This window comes from Sarcophilus harrisii, chromosome 5, assembly GCF_902635505.1.
Source record: "Sarcophilus harrisii chromosome 5, mSarHar1.11, whole genome shotgun sequence".
In the NCBI taxonomy this organism is placed as follows: Eukaryota; Metazoa; Chordata; class Mammalia; order Dasyuromorphia; family Dasyuridae; genus Sarcophilus; species Sarcophilus harrisii.
The window spans coordinates 9,787,120-9,814,091 of record NC_045430.1 but is presented as its reverse complement, the minus strand read 5'-3'; the positions used below and the strand labels follow the sequence as shown (position 1 = coordinate 9,814,091).

The 26,972-nt window shown below is 52.4% G+C and overlaps 1 protein-coding gene across 3 annotated transcripts in view; it reads right to left on the bottom strand.

Annotated features, from left to right (window-relative positions):
- TCF20 (transcription factor 20) overlaps window positions 1-26,972 on the bottom strand; it is a 95,159-nt gene that overhangs the window by 31,296 nt on the left and 36,891 nt on the right. For all 3 annotated transcript variants that reach the window (XM_031938534.1, XM_031938532.1, XM_031938535.1), the window contains exon 2: window positions 10,355-16,174. In XM_031938534.1, coding sequence (XP_031794394.1) covers window positions 10,355-16,138 — 5,784 coding nt within the window. In that variant the 5' untranslated portion in view covers window positions 16,139-16,174. The remainder of the gene's footprint in view (window positions 1-10,354; window positions 16,175-26,972) is intronic.

The window sequence follows — 26,972 nt, the reverse complement described above, 5'->3', positions numbered from 1 at the left end:
CCAGGGGGATAGTCCAAACCTTATAGAAGACAAAACAAATTTATTACATAAGATTCAAAGATATCAAATATTATATGGTGTTGATCGATTTCGATTTGATGAATCAAGAGTCATTCCCCAATAGGCAAATGGTCAAATGATTTTCAAAAAGAAAAAAGAAATTTCAGAGTCTGATTCTTTTTGTACAGCAAAATAACGTTTTGGTCATGTATACTTATTGTGTATCTAATTTATATTTTAATATATTTAACATCTACTGGTCATCCTGCCATCTGGGGGAGGGGGTGGGGGGTAAGAGGTGAAAAATTGGAACAAGAGGTTTGGCAATTGTTAATGCTGTAAAGTTACCCATGCATATATCCTGTAAATAAAAGGCTATTAAATTAAAAAAAAAAAAGAAAAAAGAAAAAAGAAAACTACAATAGAAAACCTATCTGAACAATGTTCAGGATCATTAAGCAGATAAATGCAAATTAAAAGAACCCTGAGGTAACTCTCACCAAACTAGCAAAGATGCTAAAAGAGAAGAAAACACATCACTAAAGGTGCTGCAGAGGAGACGGAACACTAACTCCCCATCTATGCCAATGTGAATTTATTTAACCAATCTGTAATTCAATTTGGAATCGAACAGAAAAATGACTAGGTTTTCCATATTCTTTGACCAGAGAACCCCTCTCCTGGTCTCTCTATCCCCAGGAGGCTGACTGCAAGAAAAGACCCCAAGGTACCCAAGAATTCACGCCACATTCTTGGTGATAATATCAGATTATGCACCTGTCCAATCGCTGGGAGGAGGTGAGACAATTTATGGCACAGAAATTTAATATTCCTTCACTAAAGGGGACAGGTTGAATAAGCACTTCCATCACTGTGGGGAAATTTAAGTGAAGTGACCGAGTAAGGGAGCAGAACCAAAGAAACGTTCCCACTTATTGCCACCAGGTCCAATCAAAAAGGTGATGGAGCTCACACCAAAGACACCCCCACAGGTTCTGCTTCTGAACTTCAAAGCTCCTTTCTGTCAGACACCTCCAGGGGCTCGGGAAGCCTCTTGTGCCAAAGCGAGGAGCATCCCAGATTTCCAGCATGGACAAGCGCCAGGCTTCTGTGCTCAGGCTGATGCCGTGCTGTTCCCACAGCAGCCCTGCCTCTCAGAGTGCCCTCCCATGTGGGAGCCTGGCCCAGGGGAGCTTCTCCAGCTCATACCAACCGTAGGATGGTAAAACCGAAGTGGCACAAAGCTGTGTGCCATGGTCACCAAGGTTACCAAGTCTCATTCTCTAGGTCTCCTGACCCCAAGTCTGGGCTTCTCGGGACTAATGATGCTTAAACCAGAGTTGTCACTGCATCACTACAATCGTGATCCTGACCATAACTGAGCCATGCCGCCATCCTGGGCGCTGATGCTCCCGGTCCTATCGTCCGTACGAGCCTTTTCAGGCCACTATTCTCGGACACAAACCCACCAGAGAAAGCTTCCTGGTCTCTTGCCTTAAAATGTGTTCTGCTGACTTTGGTCCTCTTTCCCAATTCCAGTTTACCTGATTAGGATCCGAGGACAGACTCAAAGCTTGGCCCTGCAGAGAAGAGCTCACTCCTATGCCCACGATACCCAAGGCTTGGGGGATGAACAGTCCCCACTTTCTGGGGACCTCCAACTTCCCTTCTGCAGAAGGAATACAGACTTCAGGGCACAAGCTAACTAGCTATCCTATATTCTCCAAAGTCACGTATTCCAAATTAGGCACCACCCTTAACAAGGTGGCCATACAATTCTATCTGCCTAATTCCTACCCACTCTTCAAGGCTGAGCTCAAACCTTTCATATCAGTCCCTGTGACCCCCTTTCTTTTCCAATCCCAAAGCAATCAACCTAATTAGGAAGCTGCTCATTAGACTAGAGAGAACACCAGCTTTGAAGTCCAAGGTCAGGAACCCCACGCCTGCTCCCCGTGTGACTTTAGATACATCTCTGCATCTCTGGGGCCTTATAGAGCATTACTCATCTCAAAGGTTCCTCCCAGAGCTAAAGCCAACTTAGCAAGTGCAGATCACCGTCTCTTCTTGGCCAGATCACAGCAGCCTCCCAAGTGGACAACTAGTCTCTCTCCAATCAAGTCCTTCCCACTAATGCCCTAGAATGCACAGGTCTGAGCGGCATCAGTGCCCACCAGGTTAAAGCACGCACTTTCTGATTGTGGCCTTCTGACCATAACCCTGTGATGCAACTACCGGCCTTTGTGGCCCTCAGAGGTCTGTCCCCATGGACCCTTTCTGCCTGTAAGCATCCTCTATCCCCTCTCCTGTGCTGCCATCCCTCTTTCTTCCTGTCTGTAGCACATTTGTACTTTAAAAGGACTTTTTTTCCTGACCCCAGTCTCAACTCCCTCTTCCTCTCTCTCTTTAATGCCCAACTCAGGGCCAATCTTTCCCTGAAACACTCCCCTATGACTGTTCTACAGGTGAAAATGAGCTTTCCCATCTCAAGGTTCTTGAAGCACTTAATTAAGCTGTAAGAGAAAGTAAAGTACAAAGAAAAGGATTAAATAACTTCCCTGTTTCAAGCTGTAAGTTGGAGAGCTGGATCTGTGCTGTGTCTTTCTAGCTCACCTCAAAGACGCTGTCTCACAAACAAGGGGCACTGAACGTTTGCCAGATGAAACAAGACCACTGAAATGACAATGTCAGAAGTCAAACGAAGGCCCCTCTTTTCTACTATTATGGGAGCTCCACGGGGCAGGGGCCCCACTCTGCCACAATGCCTTTTACGGCATGGTAGGGACAGAAATGTTCATGGATGAAACAAAACGAACTTCTATTCTGAAATGATCCCACTCCAAAGGCCTTTTGTTCAAAGCAAGGTTTAGGGTTTGTTTTTTTTTTTTTTTTTTTTTTGGTAACAGAGCCCATAGCTGACTCCCAACCCCTTAAGCAACTGCTTCACTTGGTTCAGATTTCTCCAGGCCACGGCTCTGTAAACTGAGAGCGGTTATGGAGTGTTCTTGCATCAGGTCGTTCTCCAATTCTTGTGGCCCGGGCAGATTAGAAAACACATGAGCTGCTTAGCGTGATGTCTGGCTAAGTCAGGAAAATCAGATTTGATCCAGATGAATTTGCATTCTTTCTTCTCCCTCCTCTGTCCCTCAGCCCTGTAATGTTATAACTTAACAGGGAAATGGCCAGGCCTGCCCAGGGAAATCCCCAGAGGATTAACTGCTGAGGAGGGGCTTGGGGATTATCTAAGTCAGGGAGAGGCTCTTAACCTGGGCTCTCTCAACTTGGGTTTTTAAAAAAAACACCCCACTCCTCAATAACTATTTCAATATAACTGCTTTCTCTTATGCTTCTATGTATTTATCTTGCTTCTTTAGAAAGATGATTCTGAAAAGAGAGACCTCCAAAGGACCGCCCCCTTCCCGTCACCACCCAGATGTCACCCCTGGGAAGAGATGACAGGACCTGGCCAGGTTGCAGGGCTGGGATGCCAGCAGAAGCCCCACTCTCCCTCCCCTGCCATCACACCTCTCACAATACAGCACCGACAGCCGTGAGGGGCCAGGAAACGAGAACCAAATACAAAGAATGACGGCAATGTTCCAGAACCACACTCAAAAGGCCGACTCCAACGAGCCCTGACTGTCAGATTTGGGCTCAGAAAGGGATGGAGGCCCTGTCCCACAAGGCTCTCACCAGGGATTTGGGGGCCAAGTTTGCCCACAAGAGCTGAGCCCCAAAGGAGCAGAAGTAAAAAGAGCACGGGCTTGGGGAGGCAGCCACTGAGGGCGGTAATGTGACTGTTCCTGGAAGGGGGAGCCGGACTAGGGAAAGGAAGGCTGGACAGAAAAAACAATGGGGACAAGGCCATCCCAGGCATGTCAAGAAAAGGAAGCCCCGGGGTCATGACAGGATGGATGGCAGCTCGCTGCCACTCTCAGCAGCCTGTGTCTGACTGCCCTTATTTACAAAGGAGGCTGTCCCTGAGCCAGCAAGGGGGTGCCGTGCCACACAGGGCAGTGTGGAGTCAGCATGGCCCGAGTTCAAGTGCAGCCTCAGCAGCGCCCTGTGACCCTGAGCAAGGCACTTCTCTGCTGCCTCAGTCTGACTGTAAAACCTCCCTCCCATGGTGGTTAATGAGGATCAACTGAGACAGCATTGGCAAAAAGTGCTTATCTCAGTGCCTGGCACATGGTAGGGGCTTTGAAAAAAAGCATATTCCCTCCCCTTGGTTATGAGGGCGGGAGTCACTGGGAAGTAACACGTAAAAAAGAAATGGGCTCCAATAAAATATTTTAAAAATTTGTCTGCCTCCCCCTCCCCATTAAAAAAAATAACACAATAATCTGATGAGCGAACATATCCAGAAGGTACTTTATGTTCCTAAATAAAATGACATTCTAGCCAGAAAGAACTTTGCAAAGACTACTAAATCCAACTGAATCTTGCTCCCATCTGATCCTCTGTGTGAAGCATTTAGCACAGTGCCTGGCACATAGCAGGTGTTCGAGAAACACTTCTCTCCTGCAGCTACTTCCTTTTTTTTTTTTTTTTTTTTTTAAATAAAGCTTTTTATTTTCAAAACATACGTATAGTTTTCAACCCTTGCAAAAACCTTGGGTTCCAAATTTTTCTCCCTCCTTTCCCCTCACTCCTTCCCCTAGATAGCAAGTAATATATGTTAAGTTCCACAATGATCTTGCTGCACAAGAAAAATCAGATCAAAAAGAAAAAAAAGAAAACAAAATGCAAGCAAACAACAAAAAGAGATTGCAGCTTGTCTGAATCATCTCATTGTTGAGAAGAACCACGTCCATTAGACTTGATCATTGCATATTATTGCTGTTGCCGTGTACAATGACCTTCTGGTCCTGCTCATTTCCCTCAGCATCAGTTCCTGTCAGCCTCTCCAGGCCTCTCTGAAATCATCCTGCTGGTCGTTTCTTACAGAACAAAAATACTCCATAACCTTCATAACCCATCACTTGTTCAGCCACTCTCCACTCAGTTTCCAGTTCCTTGACCTGGTCTTCCCTTCTTTTCTACCTCCCACTAAAAGCCTCAGTCTCTAAAAGTGGCACCCCACTGCACAATTAGAAGTGGTTTACCCAATACTACTACCTTGTGACTTGGGAAACTTGAAATTACCCAAATGAAAACTGGGAGCATGGAAAGGGTGGCTTTAAGCCCCCCGAGCCCAGACGGCAGCCTGGCTGCCGCCCTCCCCTAAGTGTAACCCAAATGGACGAACACAGTGACAGCAACCGTGAGAGCTGGTGACTCACACAGAAAGGGATCAGAGGAAACTACAGATGCACGGGGCACCCAACAAGACGAGCTCTCCATTATCCATGGTTGGGAAGTGAGCAGCTCAAGGCGAAGCAGGCTGACAGAGGAAAAGGAAAGAAGAGTTGGTCTCATGCTGTCTCTGGCATGGACTGTAAGACTTGGGGGGGGGGAGCACCTCCGAGGCTGGGCTTCAGCTGCCAGCTCCCCCAGAATCACCTCGAGGAGTATGCTCCCTAAGGAAGGCAGAAAGATGAAGGTCTAGTCTGTGAGGCTGGGACTGCTATCTGGGCCCACAATCCCCGGGCTCCACTCGCTCCCTTCCTTCCAGATTCTAAACTCTCGGCAGCTGGGCTCTCCACCTCTTCACTTCCACTCTCCAGAATCCTCAATGGCCTCTTAGTGGCCAAATCCAGTTGTTTTTTCTCAGATTCTCATTCTGCTTGACTGATCTGTCTGACCAAGGCTCCATCCTAGGCCCCCAGGCTCTCTCTCTTTGGATGATCCAGTCACTTCCCAGGGTTCAATGGTCAACTCCGTGTAGAGAGCTCTGAGCTCTAGCTATCATGCCCTAACAATTCTCCTGAGTTAGTCTATCAGTCCATTCAACATCTATCAATCACCTACTAGGTGTCGGGCACTGGGCAAAGTACTGGGGAGACTAAGAAAAGCTCAACATGGCCTACCTCAAGGAGCTCAGTCTAATGAGGGAAACCACAAACCAACATATACCAACAAGCTAGAGGCAAGGTACAGTGAAGGTGCTGGGAAAGGCTTCCCGTAAAGGATGAGATGAAAGGAACCCAAGGAGGCCGGTAAGTAGAAAGAGGAAGGCATATGTTCCAGGCATGGGGGACGGTTAAAGAAAAATGCCCAGAACCAAGAGCCGGAGACTTGATTGAGCAGGGAGGAGTGGGGCTTGGTGGTGGAGGGCTCTGAACACCACACAGAGTACTTTGAAGCCTCAGGAGTGGTCAGAGCTGGGCTTTAGGAAGATCACTTGGTGGGAGTGCCAAGAGACGGGCAAACAGGCCCACCGCCCACAAGCTTCCATACCAGGAGATGGAGCAGAGGGGAAATCACAGGCCCCAAAGAACCAGCTCTCAAATGGACACCTTGAACTGTATCCAAAAGAAGAAGTCATTCCATTTCCTTGCTTAACTTGCTTCTTCCACTTTTCCCCATGACTGTCCAGGACACTGCCATCGTCTCGGACCTACAGGCTCGAATTTTCCCTCTCACTCACCAAGTCAAATGCGCTGCCATTCTGGATATTGCTCTGACATGTCTCCTCTCTTGAGACACTGCCAGTCTCTGGGGTTCTCTGGCCTCCCTCACTTGTGGTCTGCTGGGGGTCTCCCGGCTCCCCTCATTTCTACATGGCTGCTGCCATGGGATGATCTTCTCAACTCTTCTAAACTTGTGCCCCAAAGTTCTGGTGCCTCCCTAGGCCCTCTAGGGTTGAACAGAAAACCTTGGATGGGCTCCGAGAGCCTTCCCACAGCGGCCCCTTCCTGCCTCGGCTCCCCTCCGTACCATATCCGCTCTGCTGGAACTGGCAGCACTGGACTCTTTGTCATTCCTTACCCGTGAGCCTCCCAGGGTCTGTCCCTCACATCTGCAACGCCTGGTGTCTTGGCCCCCTTCGCCTGTAGGCCTTTCCTGGTCTCTTCACTCCCCAGTTAATCTTTTACTTACACTATCTGTGCCATACGTGCACCCTGTAATCTGTGTGTCGTCCCACTCATCAGAAGGTTGGGTTTTCTGAAGGCGGGGGGGTGGGGTGTGTATCTCCAGTGCTCAGTGGGGCGCCAGGCACACAGTGGTCATGCAGTAAATGCTTGCCGAATGACTGAGCTGCAGTTCTCTTCTCCATGAACTGAGGGTTCACAGGATCAGACAGTGGGAGGGACAAGTGAAGGAAATGCCAGTGCCCGGAGCCAGGAAGCTGAGCAGCATCCAAAGCGAATCTGCACTCAGATCTTCCTGAGCCCAAGCTCAACCCTGAGCTCATGGGGAGAAAGTGCTCTGTCCTTTATCATGAAGACCCTAGCTTCTTGGCTCTAACGGGACTCTGGCTGAGGGTAAAACAAGGCTCGCTTTCCTCCAACTCTTATTTGCAGCCTCCACAGCAGAGGGCTGCAACTGGTCCCCAAGGCAGCCCCTTCCGAGAAAAGCCTCAAGGACGCTGCGGAGGGGCTGCTCCCCTCCCTGGCAGGCTGGAACAGGCATGAGTCTGACCACAACATTAAAGGCCTTGGGGGTTAAGGAGCTCAAGACTCCTTCAGCTAGCAGCAAGACACAATGTCCACTGAATGCAAGTGTGCGTCTGCCTTCGCTCGGGCAGACAGAGGCTAAGGTCTGGAGGCCCTCTTCTCATAGGGTGGGTAAGGTCTGGAGGCCCTCTTCTCTGTGGAGTCTGAGAGGACGAGACTTGCTCTCCCAGGCTTTCCGTAAAAGCCCCTCTTTGCCAGGTTCTGGGCCTGCTGGCTCACTCCCTCACAGGCGTCATATTGCTTTATGCTTGAACATCATGCTTGTCAAAACACCTGATAAATACACAGGCAGAAATGGATCTCTAATGAAATTTATGTGGCCCTATCCTGGATGATAGAATTGAGAACAAGTTCATTAAGTAGATGAAAATAAATTGTATGCGCCTGCTAACACCTTCAGAGATAAAACACAATTCAAAGTGACCTTGACAAATGGTGTCTCCCCAACAAGGTGAGGTTCCCCGGGAAGAGGATAAGAAAGTGCTTTCTTTCATTCAAGAGACCAGAAACCTCCGACGGTGGCCGGCCCAACCTCCCGTGACACAAGAACCAACAGATTCTCATTTTGTGCAGAATGCTTAAGGGGAAACTGAGCTGCAGAGGCAAGGGAGACACCCACTCCCCACAGGCAGGAGGAAAAGGCCCAGGCAGCTTCTCCCTCTGGAGAATAAAGAAGGTGCTGCACACGCACACACATGTACATGTGCATATGCACATATATGCACACACACACACCATTCATGCAGGAATTCTTTTTCTGGCAGGCTGGGAAGAATTTCTGCAAGGGCTCTTTACTTGGCATTGGAGCTGACTAGTAAAAACCAAGTGCCCCCGCTCCCGGCGCGGAGTGCCAGCCCTCTCACAGCGGACCTTTGAGTGCCGCAAGGCCACCAATGACTGCAGGCGGCCTGGCCCAAGCACATGCTGCAACCTCATCTGCAAATATGGGCAACTGTGTGGGAAATACAGGGAGAAGCTGGTTTTGAAAAATACAACTGTCCCCATCTGTCCTCAACCTGCTGAGCAAGCCCAGGACGAGAGCGTCTGGGCCTCAGACTGCCGAAAGTACCAGGTGAAGTGGGTCCGGAGAGGCCTCCCTAAGCCCCTCATGAAGTGGGGGGACGCCACCCTCAGCCTAGGGCAATCAGCCAGCCAGAACTCCTTCCGGCCCCAAGCTCACCCTTCTTTGCACCCCATATGTATCCCAATTCTCCCACAAATGAACAAAATGGGCTAAATTATCCCTGGGCCAAATTTGATTTCCTCAATGATGCTTTAAAACATGGAGAATCCAAGAAATAAAAGTCACCCCCTCTGCCAACCTTAATTATGGCTTAGATGCCCTGTGCCTCAGTTTCTTTCATGGTGAACTGCTGCCTTTCCTTCCTGCCCCATGGGGATACTTAACCAGCCACAAGAGCCACAGTGGGGGGCCACGAGGGCTGCACAGCAGCCATGGAGGCGCACCGAATGAGCGGGGGAGACAGAGCTGGGCCAGAAAGTTCAGAAGGAGCCAGAGCCCAGAGCCCAGGAGGAAGCTTCCCCACAGAGGCCACAGCCTAATCTGCACATGTCACCTAGTGGTTCCTCCACAAAGGAATGAGAGGAGGGAATCCGTGCCACCCACACAGCAAGCATGATGCAGGTTCTCAAGCCCAGGACCCATGGCGGAGACTTATGTCCATGAGTCTCTGGGAGCATCAACCCCGAGCCTACTGCATGGCAGGCAGGGGGGCTTCCCAAGTCCTGGGAGAAGCAGCTCGGTGGGTCCTCAGAGGCTGTGCCAGAAGCCAAGCTGGGGCCTAGCTAAGGGCAGAGAGCCCGTCACCCAAAGGACGGCCACAACAATGAGCATTTCAGGCAGGAGCAGAAGGCTGCTCACCGTGGGGCCTGGGGGCCCATCTACCTGACCTCTGAATTTTTCAGTCCAGGAGCAGGGAACCACAGCTGAGGGAACAGCTCTGACCCATGAAGAGCCGAACCTGCTCAGAACCTCGGGGCCCAACCAATCAAGCAGTTATGAGGCACCGACCACGTACCCGCCCTGTGCCAGGAACCCAAAGGCAAAAACAGAATAACTGCTCGAGGAGCTCACTATTGAGCTAGAGAAACAACATGGTTCCAACGTGAGGGTAATTTGGGCAGGGGGTGGCAGCAGAGCTGGAGATCAAGACCGGCCTCCGGCTGAAGGTGACCCGGGCAAGATGAGAGGGCCCAATACCCACGTGACAACTGTGGGGAAAAGGATGCCGCGACTCCGAGGCAGGGGGCCTCGGGCGAGCTGGGCTTGGAGTCGGAGGCATCACTCGGCCATCCGGGCATCAGTGAGGCTGGGGCAGAGAGCAGGACGGGCAGAGAGCAGGACAGGCAGAGGTGTGGGAGCCTGCATTGGGCTACCTGAGCTTGCAGGAGCCCATGAGACCCTGGGAAATGAGGTCACTGAGTGGGGGGGAGTAAACCAAAGGTTCTTATTATGCTCGAGACATTTTCAGAAAATCTCTAGCAGTCGATCAGCTCATCGATTTGGCCGAGATGCTGATGGGGAAGGGAAGGGGTATCTTCTCGCCCAAGCCCACCAGCCCCATCCTGAACCCCAGACTTCCCAAGATACAACAACAGATGTGAGCGGGAAGATCAGTGGCTATTGTCTCCCCGTGGCCGCCCCTGACTCCAGAACGGCAGTAACATCCTGACAGACAGTGAAGACGGCGCCCGGTCGCAATTAGGGAGGGGCCCCCCCAAAAGCAAAGGCGTCGGCGGGGGCAGAGTCCCCTGGGGTTCTTTCTCCTACTCACCATTTCTCTGGCTATTTCCAAGGCTTCCTGCAGCCCGTAGAGCCTGCCACAGACCAGGTAGATGCCGTTGGCCCAGAGAACACAGCCCTCATGGACCCAAAGTTCATTACTGTCTAGAGGTAGCTCGGGAATGTGTAGCTCCAGCTCGGGGCCTGCGCCTTCCAACGTGGGCCCCGCGGGCTTTGAGTCCGAAGGAGGCTTTTCGCTGCTGCTGCTGCTGCTGCTACTGCTGCTGCTGCTGCTGCTGCTGCCGCCGCCGCTGCCGCCACCATTGCCTCCACTGCCGCCCTCTGTGGTGGCCTTTTTACAAGGGATCCCCCGGGAAAGGGAGCGAGGGGCGCCACTGCAGTCCTCCGAGCGGTGTCGTCTCTTAAACCTGGGGTGGGCGGCCAGGCTCCGCTGCTCCTTCTGCTCCTTTGGCTGTGGGGGAGGCGGCGGTTGCTGCGGCTGCAGCTGCGGCTGTGGCTCCTCCTCCTCCTCTTCTTCCTCCTCCTCTGTGTCGGTCTTGGGGCAGCCGTTGGAAGCGCTTTTGTGCCGTACCTTCACTTTGTTCTGCATTTCCGTGGCTCTCTTGGGAGGCGGATTCTTGGGGAGAGTGGCCACATAATCCTGCGGGTAGAAGGGACCGAAGAGGTCGCCCATGTTCCGGTAGCTGGCCCACTTGCCACAGAGGCAGCAGACCAGGTGTCCCAAGACTGAGGACTCGGTCACGACGGGGCCCTGAAGGACAAAGGAGGACGAGGGCAGCACCTTGCTTTCGGCGCTGCTGGGCGGCGGGGTCAGCGCGCGCTGGCCCTTGCGCCCTTTCACCAGCTTGCTCTGCTCCTCCTCCTCGGCGTTGATGATTGTGCAAACGGCCCCGATCTCACACTTGTTCACCACGTGAATGTAAGGGAAAAAGGACTTGTTCTTGGCGTCGCTTTTATCCAGCGGCTGGGTGGCGTACTTTAATTTGATCTCCGGCTCCTGGGGTTCGACGATGGGAACTGCCTGCTTGGTTTTCCGTTTTCTGGGCTGAGCCCCCGGCTTCCTCCTCTCCCTCCGCTGCCTCTGTTTTTTGGGTTTGGGCTCGCCGTCTCCAGAACCTTCTGTGGCCTGTGTTGGGGGTGGGGGCGGGGGTGGGGGCTGCTGTTTCTTTTGTTTATTCACACTTCCGATGGGTCTCCCCTTTTTCTTTCCTGATGGGAAATAGCCTTTTGGGGGGAAACACTCTTGCTTAGGCGAAACAGTGACTGTTTCTCCCTCTTTTTCTTCAGACTTGGTATTTGGCTCAGGGGTCAAGATGCCCGCGGGTGAGACCCCACTTTGGGGGTCAGGGAAGCCTAAAGGTCCACTTCCCGCCAAAGACCCATCTGGTCTTCCTTGGCTCCCGACAGGCTTCTGGGAGGCCGGGGTGGCCAGAGCCCCAGAGGCATCTTTTCCAGCAGTCCCGAGGTCTGGAAGGGTCTCCTTCTTGATTTTGTCTTCCCCGCTACTCCGCCAGTCTTCAGAGGTGCGAGGGAGAGGGGCTTCACTGTTCAGATCCTGGCTCACCGGGCCACCCAGTTCAGGTGTCATCCCCTCTCCCTTCCTTTTATCCACGTCAGCTTCATGGCCTGCGGGGGTCCCGCCTTCTGGCGGGCCACTCTTCAGAGCCAAGATGTCGTCCAGGGTGACCGCGTCTCCTCCGGCCTCGGCGCTGCTGGAGGGAGCGCTCCTCCTGATGTTGGGGGAGGTGATCTTCTGAACGATAGCTTCCAGTTTCAACCCCCGGCCCTTGCGGGGCGGAAGTATCTTGGTCTTGGTTGGGCTCGTGAGGCTGACAGCAGGGCAGCCCCTGTTGTCGGGGCTCGAGAGATCCTTGGAAGCCTCTCTTTTGGGGAGAGATTTCACATCCTGGTTGTGAGACATGTGAGCGTAGGAGTTGAAGGCTTTATCGGCTCCTTCTTTCGAGACAGAGAGCAGTCGGCCCTTGTCATCGGTGCTACCGCTCTTCCCGTCCTGGGACTGCCTCTTGCTGGGGATGGGAGAGATGAAGGAGCGAACCCGTCGCCGCATAATTAAAGGGTTTTGGGGGGACTGATCCTCCTGCCCCGGGAGCCTCAGCATCACGTTGCCGGGTTTGGATGACGGTGCGGCCTCGGCCAGCCCGTGCCCGTCCGCCTCGTGGGGAGGGCCGTAGCGCTTTTGGTTGGCCATGCCCGGGGGGCCGCCGCTCTTGGCTGGCGAGGTCTGCCGGGAGAGGTCCCAACAGGACTCCTGCTGCAGCTTCTGGGATCCGTGCTTCAGGTCAAGGCCCTTATTGGAAGGGATGCCGTCGTTTGCCATGAGGCATCGGCCGGACTCCTGATTCCCGGGATCATGGTAAGGGGGCGGACCGTACATCATGCCGTCCTTGTCGTTTTTCAAAGGGCTTCTGACTCTGTCGAGAAACTGTTGCTGCCGCGGGCTCTTGCGTGGGCCCTCGGGTCTGTGCTGAGCTGCGGCGATGACGCCCTGAGCGGAGCTGCTGCCCCACTCTTTGTAGTCCTCCGGCTGCTGATACAGCTGCCTTTTGTAATGGAGCTGAGAGTTCAAGCCCGGGGTAGGGTCCCCATAAGCGTGAGGTCTCGTATTGGGGTGATAGGCGGAAGGCAGACTTTCAGAGTTTGGGGAGAAGGGAGCATGCAAAGAGCTCCTGTTGGCCCTCTCAAACGCCATGTGTGGGTTCATGTGATGAGGATCGCCCCCGGGGCCGCGGCTGCGTCCAGGAGACATCTTCAGTTTCTCCGCCAGGTCGTGGTACTGAGAAGGCGAGCGGCCCCTCATGCCCTCCCTGCCTCCCATTCTTCCAGGCACTCGTCTCATCGGGCTGGGCCTGCTGTCCTGCTGGGAGCCGTACTCCGAGAGCGTGTCGTGGGTGGCAGCGCCCGGACTGGCGTTGCCGCGGTAGGATTCGTGCTTGATGCCGGTGGGATGGCAGTGGTCACCAGACTTCTTGCTGTTGAGGCTGCCTTGGGATTTAGACTGTTCGAAGTCTTCCTCTTTTATCTGCCCGCTCTGGGATTTCATTTTGGTTTCCATGGACACCAGACCACCCGGAAGAATGACCGACTGGCTCAAACTTGGATTGAGGCGCTCGTTCCTGCCCATCCTGGCATCGGCACCCATGTGTCCCAGGTTGTGGGCGCCGGGGTCCCGGACCAGCTGCCGTAAGGGTGAGATGTCACAGATCACCGACCTCCGTTCCGAAAGGCTTCCCCCGGGCTCGTGGGCTGATGACGGAGATTCCATTTCAAACTTCCTGGGGATGGGATAGTCAGCCAGGTTGATCTGCTTCATATCGGGAGTGGAGCTGCTTGCTTTCCTCTCCCAGGGGCCCCAGTGGGGGTTCTCCAGGAGGGAGCCTATGCTTTTATTGAGGAGGCCCCTGCTCGCTAATTCGTTTGTCTGGCTGATCAAGACATTGGGCCTCATGGCTCCTTCCAAGCCTCCAGCCATTCCTTGATGGTCCTGAGCATTCCTGGAATACCGCCTATCAGGGTGGTGGTGGTAACCCTGGAGGACTTCTTGCAGGAGGCTGGGAAACTTCTCATTGCGACCCTTTCGTTCGCCGTGGCCGCCAAAATCCCCTTTGTCCTGTCCCGAAGGGTACTGAGGAAAGCCGCCGGCATTTCTCTGCATGGCAGACCCCAAGCTGTCTTTGTAGCTGTACCGCAAGCTTCCCGGAGACTTGCTGGGTTCCGTCCTGTTGGGGAAACCCGAGCTGAGAGCGTGTCCCGTCTGGCCATTCCCTTCTCCGTTGTGGTTGGTGCTGCTGTCGCCGCTCTTGGGGCCTTTGTTCCCCGCCTGGGGCTCTGGCTGGGGCAGGGGCCCGTGGCCAGCGTCCTTTGCCCCACCGGTACTTGGTGGGGGCTGGGGGACGGCGGGATCTTCCTCCTGCGAGCCCTTCTCCTGGCTGCCTGCCTTGTCCCCTCGCCCTGACATAGCTTCCCGGGAGACGATCACCCCTATTGGCTTCTCGTTAACTTTCGGGTTGGCGTCCGCGGACAACAAAGTTTCTTTCTCATCTGGCGAGGTGGCGTCGTCCCTCCCCGTGGGGCTGGCACTGAGTTTGGGGGGGTCGCTCTGGGAGGCCTGGGGCGGGGAGGGGTTGGCTTTTTCTGAGGGGCCACCCTTGTAGGTTGTGTCCGAGCTGGTGCTCTGGCCACTCAGCTGCCTCACCCTCTCCCCGGGATCCTCCGAGCTACTGGAGCAGCCTCCGTCCAGCGACTCGGCCAGGGGGGACTTGAGCTGCTCCTCGGGTTGAGAGGAGCCTTCTGAGTTGGTACAGCTGTCGGCTTTCTTGGAGGACGACGATGACCTCTTGGAGTTCTTCTTCTGGGGTGCCAGGGCATCCGACAGGAGCATGTGCTGGACCGTGTTGGGCAGGTTGGCCACTTGGCTGCTCAGGGCGCTCAGGCTGCTCAGCCCCGGGTCTGTGAGCCGTTTTTCGGGCATTCCTTCCACCCCAAAGCCCTTGAAGCCCGCTGTGTGAGAGTTGGGGCTGGGCATCATGGAGGGCGTGGGGCTGAGCTGAGGCATCATTTGCAGAATGCGGTTTCTGGAGCCCATGCTCATGTTGGCCTGCCCACATTGGAGGTTCTCCCCGCTCTGCATGAGAGGAGAAGGGGTGGAACTGCAGCTGGGAGACTGAACCACAGAGGCGGCGGGAGACGGGTTGGAGATGGGGCTGAAGTTCTGGTGGAACTGCATGGGCGACCTCACCGGAACTTCGGGCTGGCTGTACTGCCCCACTTGGCTCTGCATGGAGAGTTTGGGGGCAGTGTTTCCGTAGGGCATCGTATGTTGGGGTGTAGGGTGCGGCGGCTGCTGCTGCTGCTGCTGCGGCTGTTGCTGCTGCCCTCCTTGGGGAAGCTTTGACTGCTCAAAATTTTTCATGGAGGGAGTCTGGTAATTATAGTTTGATTGTGTCCCATAAGCCTGGGCACCAGAGCCCACCGTGTGCCCTTCATATTGGGAGCCGGTGTTCACGCTGTAGCTGCTGTCGTAATTCTGTCCTGACTGGCTAAAGCGCTGAGGGGAGGGGAAGGAGGAGGAGGAAGCGGCCGCGGAGGTCTGGTAGTGTTGGCCAAACTGCCCCACCCGGAGCTGGTAGCCGGCACTGGAGGAGGGCAGGGCGGCCGGCCGCTGCATGGGCTGCAGGTGGGAAGAGCTGGAGGCCGGCTGGCCCGACGCCTGGGGCAGAGGCTGATGGGACTGATAGAGCTGCTGCCTCAGCTGCTGCACTTGCTGCTGCTGCTGACTGGAGGCCTGCTGCTGGTACTGAGTGCTCCCGGGAGAGAAGGGCCCGCTGTAGTCCTGCTGATAATGAGACACCCCCCCAAGGGCCGAGTGCTGAGTCTGGAACTGGCCCACGTGCCCCTCGCCCCCGTACTGGCTCCCGAAGCTGCTCCCTTGAGGCGGTCCGTAGCTCTGTACTGGCCCCGAGGGTCTGCGCTGGGTGGGCTGCTGGTTGCCTGGAGTCACAGGGTCTTTGTTGGAAGCCATATAATAAAATTCTCCAGCTTCTTTCCTGAAGCCCTGGTAGCTCTGATGCCCAGAGCCCTCACCGGCCATCGCCGCTGCCGCCGCCGCCCCGCGACGCCCGCCGCCTCCGCCACCGCCACTGCCACCCCCACCCCCTCCTCCTCCCCCTGCAAAGTTCTGGAACATCTGGGCCTGCTGCCGGGGGCTGAACTCTTCCAGCCGGGATGAAGCGTGCACCTCCTGGGGGTAGCTCTGCTGGTTTCCGTGGTAACTGCTTTGCTCCCGAAAGGACTGCATACTGCTCAGCAGCAGAGCAGCAGGCCAAGAGCCCTCCTAGAAGGGAACAAACAGAAAAAGAAAAAAAGTCAGAGAAAATGTTTTTACTGACAGCGGCCAAATTGCAACTGAAATTCACAGATAAACCCCTAACCCCCTTTAACAACATGTCCAGTCAGCTGACCCACAGATCGAGGTGAGTTTCCCTGTCCACCACCTTCTGGAAAAGCTAACAGGCAATGAAACGTGTGTGTGTGTGTGTGTGTGTGTGTGTGTGAGAGAGAGAGAGAGAGAGAGAGAGAGAGAGAAAGAGAGAGAGAGGCTGTGAGATACACATGGGGTGGCAGTGTCAATGAGAAGGTTTGGTGAGAGGTGGGGTAGGAAAGGCGCTGAGTGAGGGGGGGTGTTCCCAAAGGCCCCTAACATCTCCACCTTCCCTCCCCGCACACACTCCCATCCAAAGTCGAGCAGGTTTCCATGCCTGGCAATTCCAGGCTCACCCATCACTGGTGGGAAAAGAGCAAATCCAAGTCTGTGCTCTGAGGGCGTAGGCCCCAAAGTGTGCCCAGGCACCCGCGTCTGCCATGTCACCGCCTAGATTTAGCTCTTTAATCGACACCATCGTGCCCTGTCCCTACGCATTTAATTAAGATCATACTGAGGAGCTCCATGGCCTCCTTTCCATTCAACCCCAAGCCTCTTGATGGAAAAGGCTGAAAGTTTCAGATGTCTCTGAAGTAAATCAACCTCCCCAAAGGCTTCCTATTCCTGCAAAGCACTTATGCCAAATTAAAGAATGCCTGTGGCCTGGGCTTTCGTGAGCCTGGGGTGCTCTCCCCACTGAGCCTTGGAGTCCTGCCATGGGCCTCCTCAAACGGTCACCAAGCTAGGCCCTCTCAAGAGTGGGGGTGCGTGTGGGTGAGCGTCGCTCCCACCTCTCTCTCAGTCCAAAGGAGGGCCCCAAGGGGCCAAAGCACAGAGTACCATTTCTCTTCCTGCACCTCATCACTGGAGAAGTTGGGCAATTTTCTGCTATGCTGAAAATAAGTTTGATTTTCTACCTCCAAAGTTACCCTTAGCAAGTCTCAAACCCAAATCATCTAAGAACTGGAACCAAGATTGCCTCTTTTGAAAGAATTCACCTTTTCTTCTAGTTAAAAGAATCTTCAGGATTCTCACTGTTTAAAGTTGGAAGGAGTCAACGTGGGGCAAAAAGTCTGCGTTCATTCACTTCCACTGTCCTCATTTGAGTCCAGAATTCATTTGGTTTTCCTGACAGCAATCAGCACAGAGTAGACTTAAAAAACGTCCAAGTCAGCCAGTCACCACTAACAGACACCCTTACTTTGGGATTAGAATCAGCTTAAACATGAGCAAGCGCGTAGCATGGCCTTCCGCAGGGAGCAAATGCTTTTGTCTCTGCATGTCCTGCTCTCTTGCTGCACACCTGCTATGCTGTTCTTCTGAAGGATATCTTACTCAACTTTTAAAAACGGATTCCAGATATAGGATAATCAGGCTCAAAGTTTTAGCAGCCTTCAGGAAAATTAGAGGAAAAACAACCCTATAAAAAGCCAATAGAAATAGGTATCTGGACAGTGAACAACTACTTTAAGATGTAATCTCTCTGTAAATAAAACCAACGCCTTAGCTCGGGCCTCTCTCACCTTGCACAAGCCCAAATGCTCTCCTTAACATCAAGGCTAACCCGGTCTCTTTCACATGGGATCACTTGTCCATCTGCTGAAGACCTGCTACAATGAGGGCGCTGGATGGTGAGGAAGTGGAGACCCTGGGGCCCTGCTCGCAAGGGACAAAGGTGAAAAAAACCACAGGATCCTAGAGCGGAGACACACGTGTCCAGTGATTATGATAGAAAGATCTTTCCTTCACCCTTGTTCTTGGGGGCAATCTCAAGAGGAAAGGAGCATTTCTTTTACTAAATCCCAACCAATATATATGCTTTCAGATTTAATACAGTCAAATTTTGAGTCTAATGTTCACCTTCTTATTGCAGGGTTCCAGCTTAAGATACTGGATCAGAAACAACTTAGTAGGAAACCAATAAGAAGGTAAATTTGGAAGACTTGACTGGTCAAAGCAATCACCCCTTGGCAGCTGCAGCAGGCTGATGCGGCGCGTGTGGATGGGTTGGGGGGCGGAGGGAGACACCGATATTCAGACGCCAATGGAGCACTTGACTTGATTTTGCTTGATCACACTTGTTTGTTACAAGGAAAGGAGGGAGGGGACTTCTAGCCAAAGTATTGAGGGATTGATACGTAATAACAGTGATCAAGAACAAAAGGGAGAAGGAGCCTAACAAGAACAAAGAATCCCAAGCTTCCCAAAGGGAACAGAAGGAAGCTCAGGAAAGGACAGAGACAGCGATGCAGCCCTGCCATTACCGCGTTAAATTTAACATCTGATTAAAAATACACCGTAATATGAGGGCAGTTTCATGTAGAATCCCCACATTAGTATTTGTTGGTGTTTGTTAAGGAATGAAAAGGGAAATGTAATTTTTTAAAAATGAAAATTCTGAAGAACCGATAATATACCTCCTCTCTCAAAGCGGAGAGGTGGACACCTACTGGTTGGAATCCTATGTATATTTTCAGATTTTTTTCTTTTGAACTGAATTGCTTTTCTTTAGGGTTAGAGCTAACTAATCTTTATCCCAGGAGGGGTTCGACCTCTGGGAGGTAGGAAGGAAAAAACTGAGATATAAGATAAAGAGTGTCACCAACATTTTTAAAAGCCCTTCGGAATGAGAGGAAAAGGAGTTAATAATTACAGGTGATCAGGTTTCCTCTCCAAACAAACGTGAAAAGTAATCTGAGTGGGCCAAAGCTGAAAGAATCACTTTATAGAAACAAATCTGGCTTCTCCCAAGTGCCCTCCTGCTGTCGGATGAACTGCCACTACTCTGGACTGAACCCTGGGCCAGTCCGCACAGACCCTTCCCCTCCCTGTGGAAAAGGCTGGGGCTCTTCCTCTGACACAGGCCTCCATTTTGCCCTTCTATTACCACTGCATCTCGTCTAATCCATCCATCTACTCACCCTAACGTCCATTCCCAGTAAGTGTTGAACTTTCCCCCCTCACACTCTATGAGATAGGAAGCAAGAATTCAATATGAGGCTGACTGGCCCAGTTGGAAGGGAGCCCATGGCCCATGTAATCCAATGGCTCACTCACGGGCCCATGCTTGGATTATTACGAAACTTTCCAACCTGCCTCTGTCCCACCAATTCTGCCCTCACCTCCCTTTCAGTAATCCTGTACGAGAACATGGAACTAATCTTTCCAACACCTGCTTTCTTCCTCCTCCTCCTCAGTCCAAACCCGTCTGTCCCATCAAAATCCCCTGGGAAGCCCCGGCCATTGTGATGGAGGGGCCTTGGAGGTGCTCTGCCCCTGCTGCCTCGGCCCTGTGCTAACGAGTCTTGGGCACATAGGTCCGGGCTTATTTCCTTACGGGACCTCAGGGAGGTCTAGCCTGTGAACTCTGCTTCTGCTTTCAGATTCCAAGGCTTGGAGACCATCTAGCCTCAGCCCTTCGCTTGGCCATGAGGAGGGAACCCCAAAGGAATCACTCAGAGTCTCCTAGAGGCATGGCAGGGGGATCGAAGGTTGCTGGCAGAGAAGGTCACAGCTTCTGCCACCACAACTAAGCAGCTCCAAAGTGCACTCAGTCCCTTTTCCTTTCCTCCTTCCCTCCCCTTCCCCTTGCTCCAGGAAAGGCTCTTTGCTAGTTCTCTTTTTTTTTTTTTCCAATCCTGTTTCCCCAAAAGCACAAATTGGGATTTAGAAATGCAAGGCTTCCTTTGGTATGAGCCAGCTGTCTGAGAGAGCCTTAAGAGCAGAAAGCCAAGGCCCTTCTCCATTACAACCGCCTTGGAGGCTGGCAGGGATGGTGACCCGCTCCCTTTCCAGATCAGGCAGATGGCCCAGTGACACCCTGCCCCGGGCCTGCCCCTTCCACTCTGCTCTTTCCTGATCCAAAGTGCCACACTTCCACTTCTGGCTTACTTGGTTCACCTCCCACGGCCAATCACCTGCCTTTTATCTCCAATCTCTCTCTCATTCATCCTCCCTTCCATTCTCAGGCTAGCTGGGTCCAGCCCTCAATCAGTGTCTTGGGCCTCCAAACTATTAGAGTGACCTGTCTACCTCCCACCCACCCCTCCCTTCACCCACCCTACAGGCTACATTAATTTTTCTCAATCCGACTCCTTTGCTCAAAGACCTCTAATGGGCCCCCACTGTCTACTGGGCAGTCAGTCAATCAACAAGCAATTATTAAGCGATCACTATGTGCCGCAGTCCAACCAAGTGAGCTCAGTGGCCCAGAGCTCCCCGCAGTCCCCTTTCCGGTGCTCATCCACGGCACCTTTTGGGGGGCAATCTTCTCATTCATCTCATTTTCTACCAGCAGATGACCTCGGTTGACTTTTCAACTCTCTCTAGACTGGGGACAGGAGATGGGAAGGAGAGGTGGGGCCCCGGTTTCTTCATCTGTAAAAAGTGTGATAATCCCCGTGGCAGCCACATCTCTCAAGAGTGCCAACATCAAAGCCATTTATTCTGGGAGAGCCTCCAGGGGCAGCTCGAGTCCCAACATTCTATGACATCAGATCTGGGGATTTGAGTGGAGTCTCTTCCAATACATCCCACAAAAACAATTCTCTCTAAAGTACATGAGAGCTCCCTTCTGAGGAGCTGTGGGAGACCCGGCTCAGAAAGGGCCTCATCACATGATCCAGCTCCAAGAGAGGCTTCCCATCTCCCCAGTGACCTTTCCACGAAGCTCTGACCCCGCCACCTGCTGCTAGCCGTGCACCTGCGCTGCCCCTGAGGCTGGCTCTCCGTGCTATGGGAGGGCAGCTCCAGGGGCCCCCGGGCTTCCCAGCCACACGAGCGTAACCGCACACATAAGCTTTCTACATGGCTCTTTCATCACAGGCCTTCTCAAAGCCCTCGTTGCCTCCCCAGCTCCGGAGCCACGGCCGAGCTCCCTGCAGACCCACCGCAGCCGGCCGCCATGGAGCTGTCCACAAACCCTCCCCACGCCTGCGGAGCCATCACTCACCTCCACTTAGTTACCCCTCCCGCTCCCTATTCCCCCAAACATTTATCTCTGACCGGAGTCTGGTGTAAAAAAAACTGAGAAACTAGCCTCCTACTGGGCAGCTCCCACTGCCTCCCCAAGTGTTCACTCGAGAGCCTCTATCTCCCACGGCTTAAATCAATCCTGAAAAACGCCCCCATGGCAAGGAGAGGGCCCAGGCCGGGGCAGCGCTCTGCTACCTGCAGGTGAGCCCCCCACACCCGTCCAGGATAGCTCTGGGCCCTTCTCGGTGAGCCAAGGGGAGCATTTCTTAGATAAGCACGTCTACATTGGAAGGGAAGTCAGTGACCCACGTCCAGGGTCCGGCTTGGACTCCACTCCGGCAGCTTGGAGGGGTCTGTGGGATTTCAGGCAACGATCTCAGCTTCTACGAATTCCACCATCACCTTTATGGTGCCGGTTCTCAAATCCACCCAAACTGCTCCAACCTCTCTGTTGACCTCTGACTGCAGTACCAACTGTCTCCCGGATGTCTCACAGAACCAGACAGTTCCAAGTCAGCGTGTCCAACATTCAACTCATCCAGCATTCAACTCATTCTCCCCCACTTTTTGGGCTTTTTTCTACCTTTCACCCCCTTCTCCCCAGCTAACTCGGCCCCCTGCAACTCCTCCAACAAGGACCTCGCCAGCTCAAGCCCAGGAATTTGCAGGGACTCCGATGCCTGGAACGCTCCTCCCCCCCTCATCTCCACTTCTGGCCTCTGTCAGGCTTCGGGTCTGCTCCCACCGCCTCCAGGAAGCCTTTGCCGAGCCCCCAAAGGCCGGCGCCTTCCCCCCAGTGAGGATGTCTATGTCTGGTCCCAAGCCTTCATTGTACCCCGTTTCCTGGCGAGTTCCTTGAACCCTGTGGCAGGGTAGGGGCTTAACAAATGTTTACTGAATTTAAATACCTCAAGTGCAGAGGATTACAGAGGAATTTAATGAAACACAGTTAACCAAAATATAGAAGCAGATAAAGAAATCCTTCCTGGGGTAGAGCCCCCGACATGAATGCGGCAGTGCTAGTTTGTGTAATGTCTAAGGCAGAAGCCCCAGAAGGAGTCTCTTGTCTCGGCCAGGAGACCACTGTCCAGGGGCTGCGCACCCCTCCCTGCCCCGAGCTCCCTGTCCACCAAGTGCCTTCCCTTAGGCCTCCTCTCTGCCTGTGACCCATGCTCCTCCCTCTCAGAGGCAGGGAGCCCGGCTTCCTCATCTCTCCAGGCCCCCTTTCACATGGCAGGCATGACTCGGGGCAGGTGCCCCTGGGTCTAAGGGGACAAATGGCCACAGGATTACGGCCTCGCTCTGAGGCACAAAGCACAGTGGCCGGCCCCTATCAGAGGCTTACCAAGTGACCGCTGACTGACCTTCTCTTTGCAGTCTCTGCCCCACTGTGCTCTCCCAGTGCCTCAAAGACACAGCAAAAGCTGCACAAAGGCTTGTTCTTCCGCTCGCCACACACATTTATAACACATTCCATCTGAAGCATTTCCCTCACACCCCTGGGCCAATGACAGAAGTCGCTGTTATTCCCATGTTATAGAATTGGGATTCGGAGAAGCCCAGGGCCCTAAGCTGGAGTCAGAACCAGGATCTGAGCCCCAAGGCCAGGAGATCACTCTTGACCTCCAACCTTCAAAAGCCCCCCAGTACCCTGCCCTCCCAGCCATGGCCAAACTCCTCTGCCCACCACTCAAGGCCTTTCCTGCCAAGTGCCAAACCAGCTCCCCTGGAGTCCTTGACATCCAACATCCTAAACCAGACACCGCCCGCCCTGCTCCTCATTCCCCAAACACCCAAGATTCTCAGCCTGGCTTGGGGATGTCCAGAGAGGGCCACAAGGGCCTGGCTCCAACCGGCTCACAGACCTATTGAAGCTCAACTCCTCCAGAAAGCCCTCCCTACCATCCCCAGCAGCCTCAGAAATTTGGCACACTTCCCAAGCACTATGCATTATCCTGCCTTGCAGGGTGAGACAGATCTGTATACGTCAGCTGCTCTGCAATAGATCTCCCTCCCATCAACTCTGGGGGCGCCTCAGACGTTCCTTAATTTTCCACATTTACATTTTCCCCATCAGACTGAGTTCCTTGGGTCCAGGGCCCGACACGTGGCAAGCGAGTCCAAGATTCATTTGGGAACTAGTTTAGACAATGTGTGGGGTCACAAATGACTCTACAATCATATGGTGTTTTAATACTTATTTCAGATATACTTTCTGAATATGGGCTCACCTGGTATAAAGTAGGCATGCCAAAAAAATGCATGTATGTATGTATGTATGTATGTATATATCTACCACCGTCTTGTCAACAAATGAAGCAGAAGCAGCACTAAGAGCCAGTACCTGGATCTGGAACTTTAGAAACCTCCTGGGCTGTCCTTGTCAATGTCCCTTCTGGCTCTGGTAGGTCTATACTAGGGGGAAAGACACGTGTCTCAGGTTGGTTCTGGTAGCAAGAAGAGCCTACTGGGGATTTAAGATCTGTTGGAGATTCCGCATCTGGGTAAAAAATAAACAGCTGTTGGCTGGGTTGGTGACCCATATGTTGCTTCGGTCTGGCTGAATACTTAGTGAGTGCTTGATTGGACCCAGACAGAGCTGGAGAATGTCTCCGTGCTCTGGGAGTTCATAATTCAGTGAAAAGGCCATAGATGAGTTCTAAGACCCTGTCAGATAAGCCACCTCTAAAAAACAAAGTTATCAGTTTGCCTCAAGTTTCTCTGGAGTCTGCTGGGAGGCCCAGAGAGCAAAGGCCAGAACACTGCAGGCAGAGACAAGCTCCCACTCATCCTGTGTGATATGGCTGAAAACTCACAGCAACTTGACTCTCCTCTTCCTGTCAAGCCCAGCTCAGACACAGCCGTCTCTCCCGCTGAAACCTTTCCAGAATGTCCCAGCGGAGTAATAAAATCATAGCCGGCATTCCTACGGAGCTCTGGGAGGTCAGTTTGGGGCAGGACGTCACCTGCCCTTTACAAATGAGGGGAATCTCACTTGCTGGAGTCCAGGGCTGAGCAGGTCTGGCCTTTGTCTGGCATAAGCAGGAGAGCACGGGGCAGTTTGAGATGGAAGAAGCTAGTGAAAAGTTAACTGCTCTTTTCCTTGAACCAGATCCCACGCTAAGTAAGAAGTGGCCCCAGTTTCCCAGAAGCTCCATTTAGCTTGGCTGATGCTCCACCCAAATGACCCAAGAATAATGACTGAAGCCCACGAAAATGAGGCTTGGTGGAAATGGGCTGAACTCCCCATTCTTTATAGCAGCTCATTCAAGTCAGCTCTATTCTTTCATTATGACGCAACGAACTCTCATCTTGAACCCTCTGAAAGGGTCTCTGGCATAGGGTCAAATGAAGCCCGGGGGACAGGCAAGGAAGGAGGGACCTGGGAGCTCTGGGCAATAAAGCAGGCTGTGAAAGCCAAAGCCAGGCTCGGACCACTGGGGGCTTCTACCTGAGGACTTGGGGCCTGAATTAAGAGCCAGAGCAGACCGGGGAGGGTTTGGGTCAGATGATTCCTCTTCACAGGAACTAGCACTGTTAAGGGCAGGCCCTTAATTAACCAACCAGTCCAATGCTCATTTTACTGCGGAAAGAACTGGGCTCCAGCAAAAAGCAACGCCCCCTCTTCTAGACTCGCCTCTCCCACCACCCAGAGCCCAGCTGGATGACAGCCATTTATCCGTTTCCCTCGCAGATCCGCTATCTGTACGCTGTCCCCTCTGGGCTCATATCTCCCTCTCTCCAACGACATCCCACCGCCACTTCTCTATAAAAACAGCATCCAGCCAATTGAGGACGAGCACTTTGGTCAGTGGCTACGGCTTCTACTAGGATCAGAGCTCTGGAGACAGAGGCAACTTTGGCAAGGCCAGTGTTTTCCTTTCTCCCTAAAATAAAAGGAATGCTTCTCCACATAAAACAATATACATCAACAATTTGCTTGGCTTGTATTTTATTTAAATAAAATTGAAACTACATCATCTTTAACAAACATAAGTCTTAAACAGGCATTTGTGGGCAAAATCTTTTGTCAGTGTTCTCTATGGAACCTGACAGATACTAATGATATTTAAGTGGGGAGTTGGGGGGTGGGGTTGGTTTGTGGGGCAACCATGTTCTCATTTCCACTGTAACCTGTGAGGTTTTTGTAGCCACTAGTCAGATTACATTCTCCCAGAATCTCCAAGTTGGAAAGACCTTGGCAGCCCACTAGTGAAAGCCCTATGCTACGCCAAATGGAGCGCTACTGGAGGACCCCTGCCCTCAGAAGCCAATATTCGGCTGAGAAGTGCACGTTTTGTCTCCAAAAGCTCCACAGGAAACACAGCCCTCCACCAGCGAGGCCTGATCTGAACTAGAGCCGTCGTCTGGGAAAGCCACAGTCTCCCTGCATCCCAAGCCAGAGCAAGGAGTCTGTCTAGGCCTTGCCCTAAGCAGGCCCAGTCACTGATCTGGGTCAGAAGGAACAAGACAAAACGGTCCGTCACCTCTGCTGATGGCACACAGATTTCTTACCCACTCATATGTAAGAGAATCTAAGTTTCATTTTGTGAAATGTGGAGCTGTCAGAAACATTCCTTGGCAAATTATCTGTACGCAGCCAGGCCCGCCGTTTGGCATCGTCGCAGGAGCACAAGGCTTTGCTCTGTTCTATTTCGAGCATCTCTCCCCCACTCGCTGAGGGGTCTTGACCTTTGGGTTAGTGAGCAGTCACCCTATGTGACCTGTCATACCCTCCCTGCCCCCATTTCTTCACTCTCTGTCATCCTCCTCCCGCAGCCCTTCTAACTCTCTATACTTTTGTCTCTAGGAATCATTAAATCTGAGAACTGGGTTAGAAAGACTTCAGTTCAAGACCTGACTCAGACACTAGCTATATCATCCTAGGAAAGTCACTTTACCTTTTTTCACCCTCAGTTTTCACATCTGAGTAATGGAAATTATCACAGCACCAACTTTACAAGGCTGTGGTGAGGTTCAAGTGCGGTAACACCAGCAAAAGGTTTTGGAAACTTGAAGGTGCTCCATAAATGGTAGCCCTTACACCCACACTTTCATTCTTGGCAAGCAGATCTCTCCATCACTCCGCACTCACCATCCTCAACTCAATCAGTCCCCGTTAAATGGAAGCTCCTTCAAGATGGAAACCTGGCATAATCTGGCATAGAAAATGCTTTGTTCATCTCAGTTTTTCAAAAACATGCACCAGACCCTTGATTTTCAGGGGGAATATCACAAAAGGTATTTGCTTTATTTTTTTCTTTATGGTCATTTAGAAAAAGAGCAATTCCTACTTTTAGTTCAAACATCCCTCAAAGTACCAGGGCATGAGAAAGCCAGGAGGTTTTGCAATAATGAAGAAGTATCCCACGGTTTGCCCTCCTAATCTCACAACTTTGTGAAGCCCTATTCCTTAGAGAAACTTTCATAAATGGGATAACTTTAGTTATTGTGTCCAATTCTATAATTTCTTGCTATGTAACTATCTGGGGACATGCGGCGAGGCTCAATGGACACAGGACATTTGACCTCGAGCTTTTAGACAAGGCTCACCTGAAAGTAAATGCAGAGCCCTACAGAATTCTACATCACGTAATTGTCATTAAAAATAAATCTGCTAACTGAAATATCCTGTCATCAATAGGTTTGCAAAGTAAATCTTCTCTAACATCAGTTTCAACAACATATTATCCATATATAATCAAACTGTCCCCCCTTAGGGCTTACATTCTAAAGA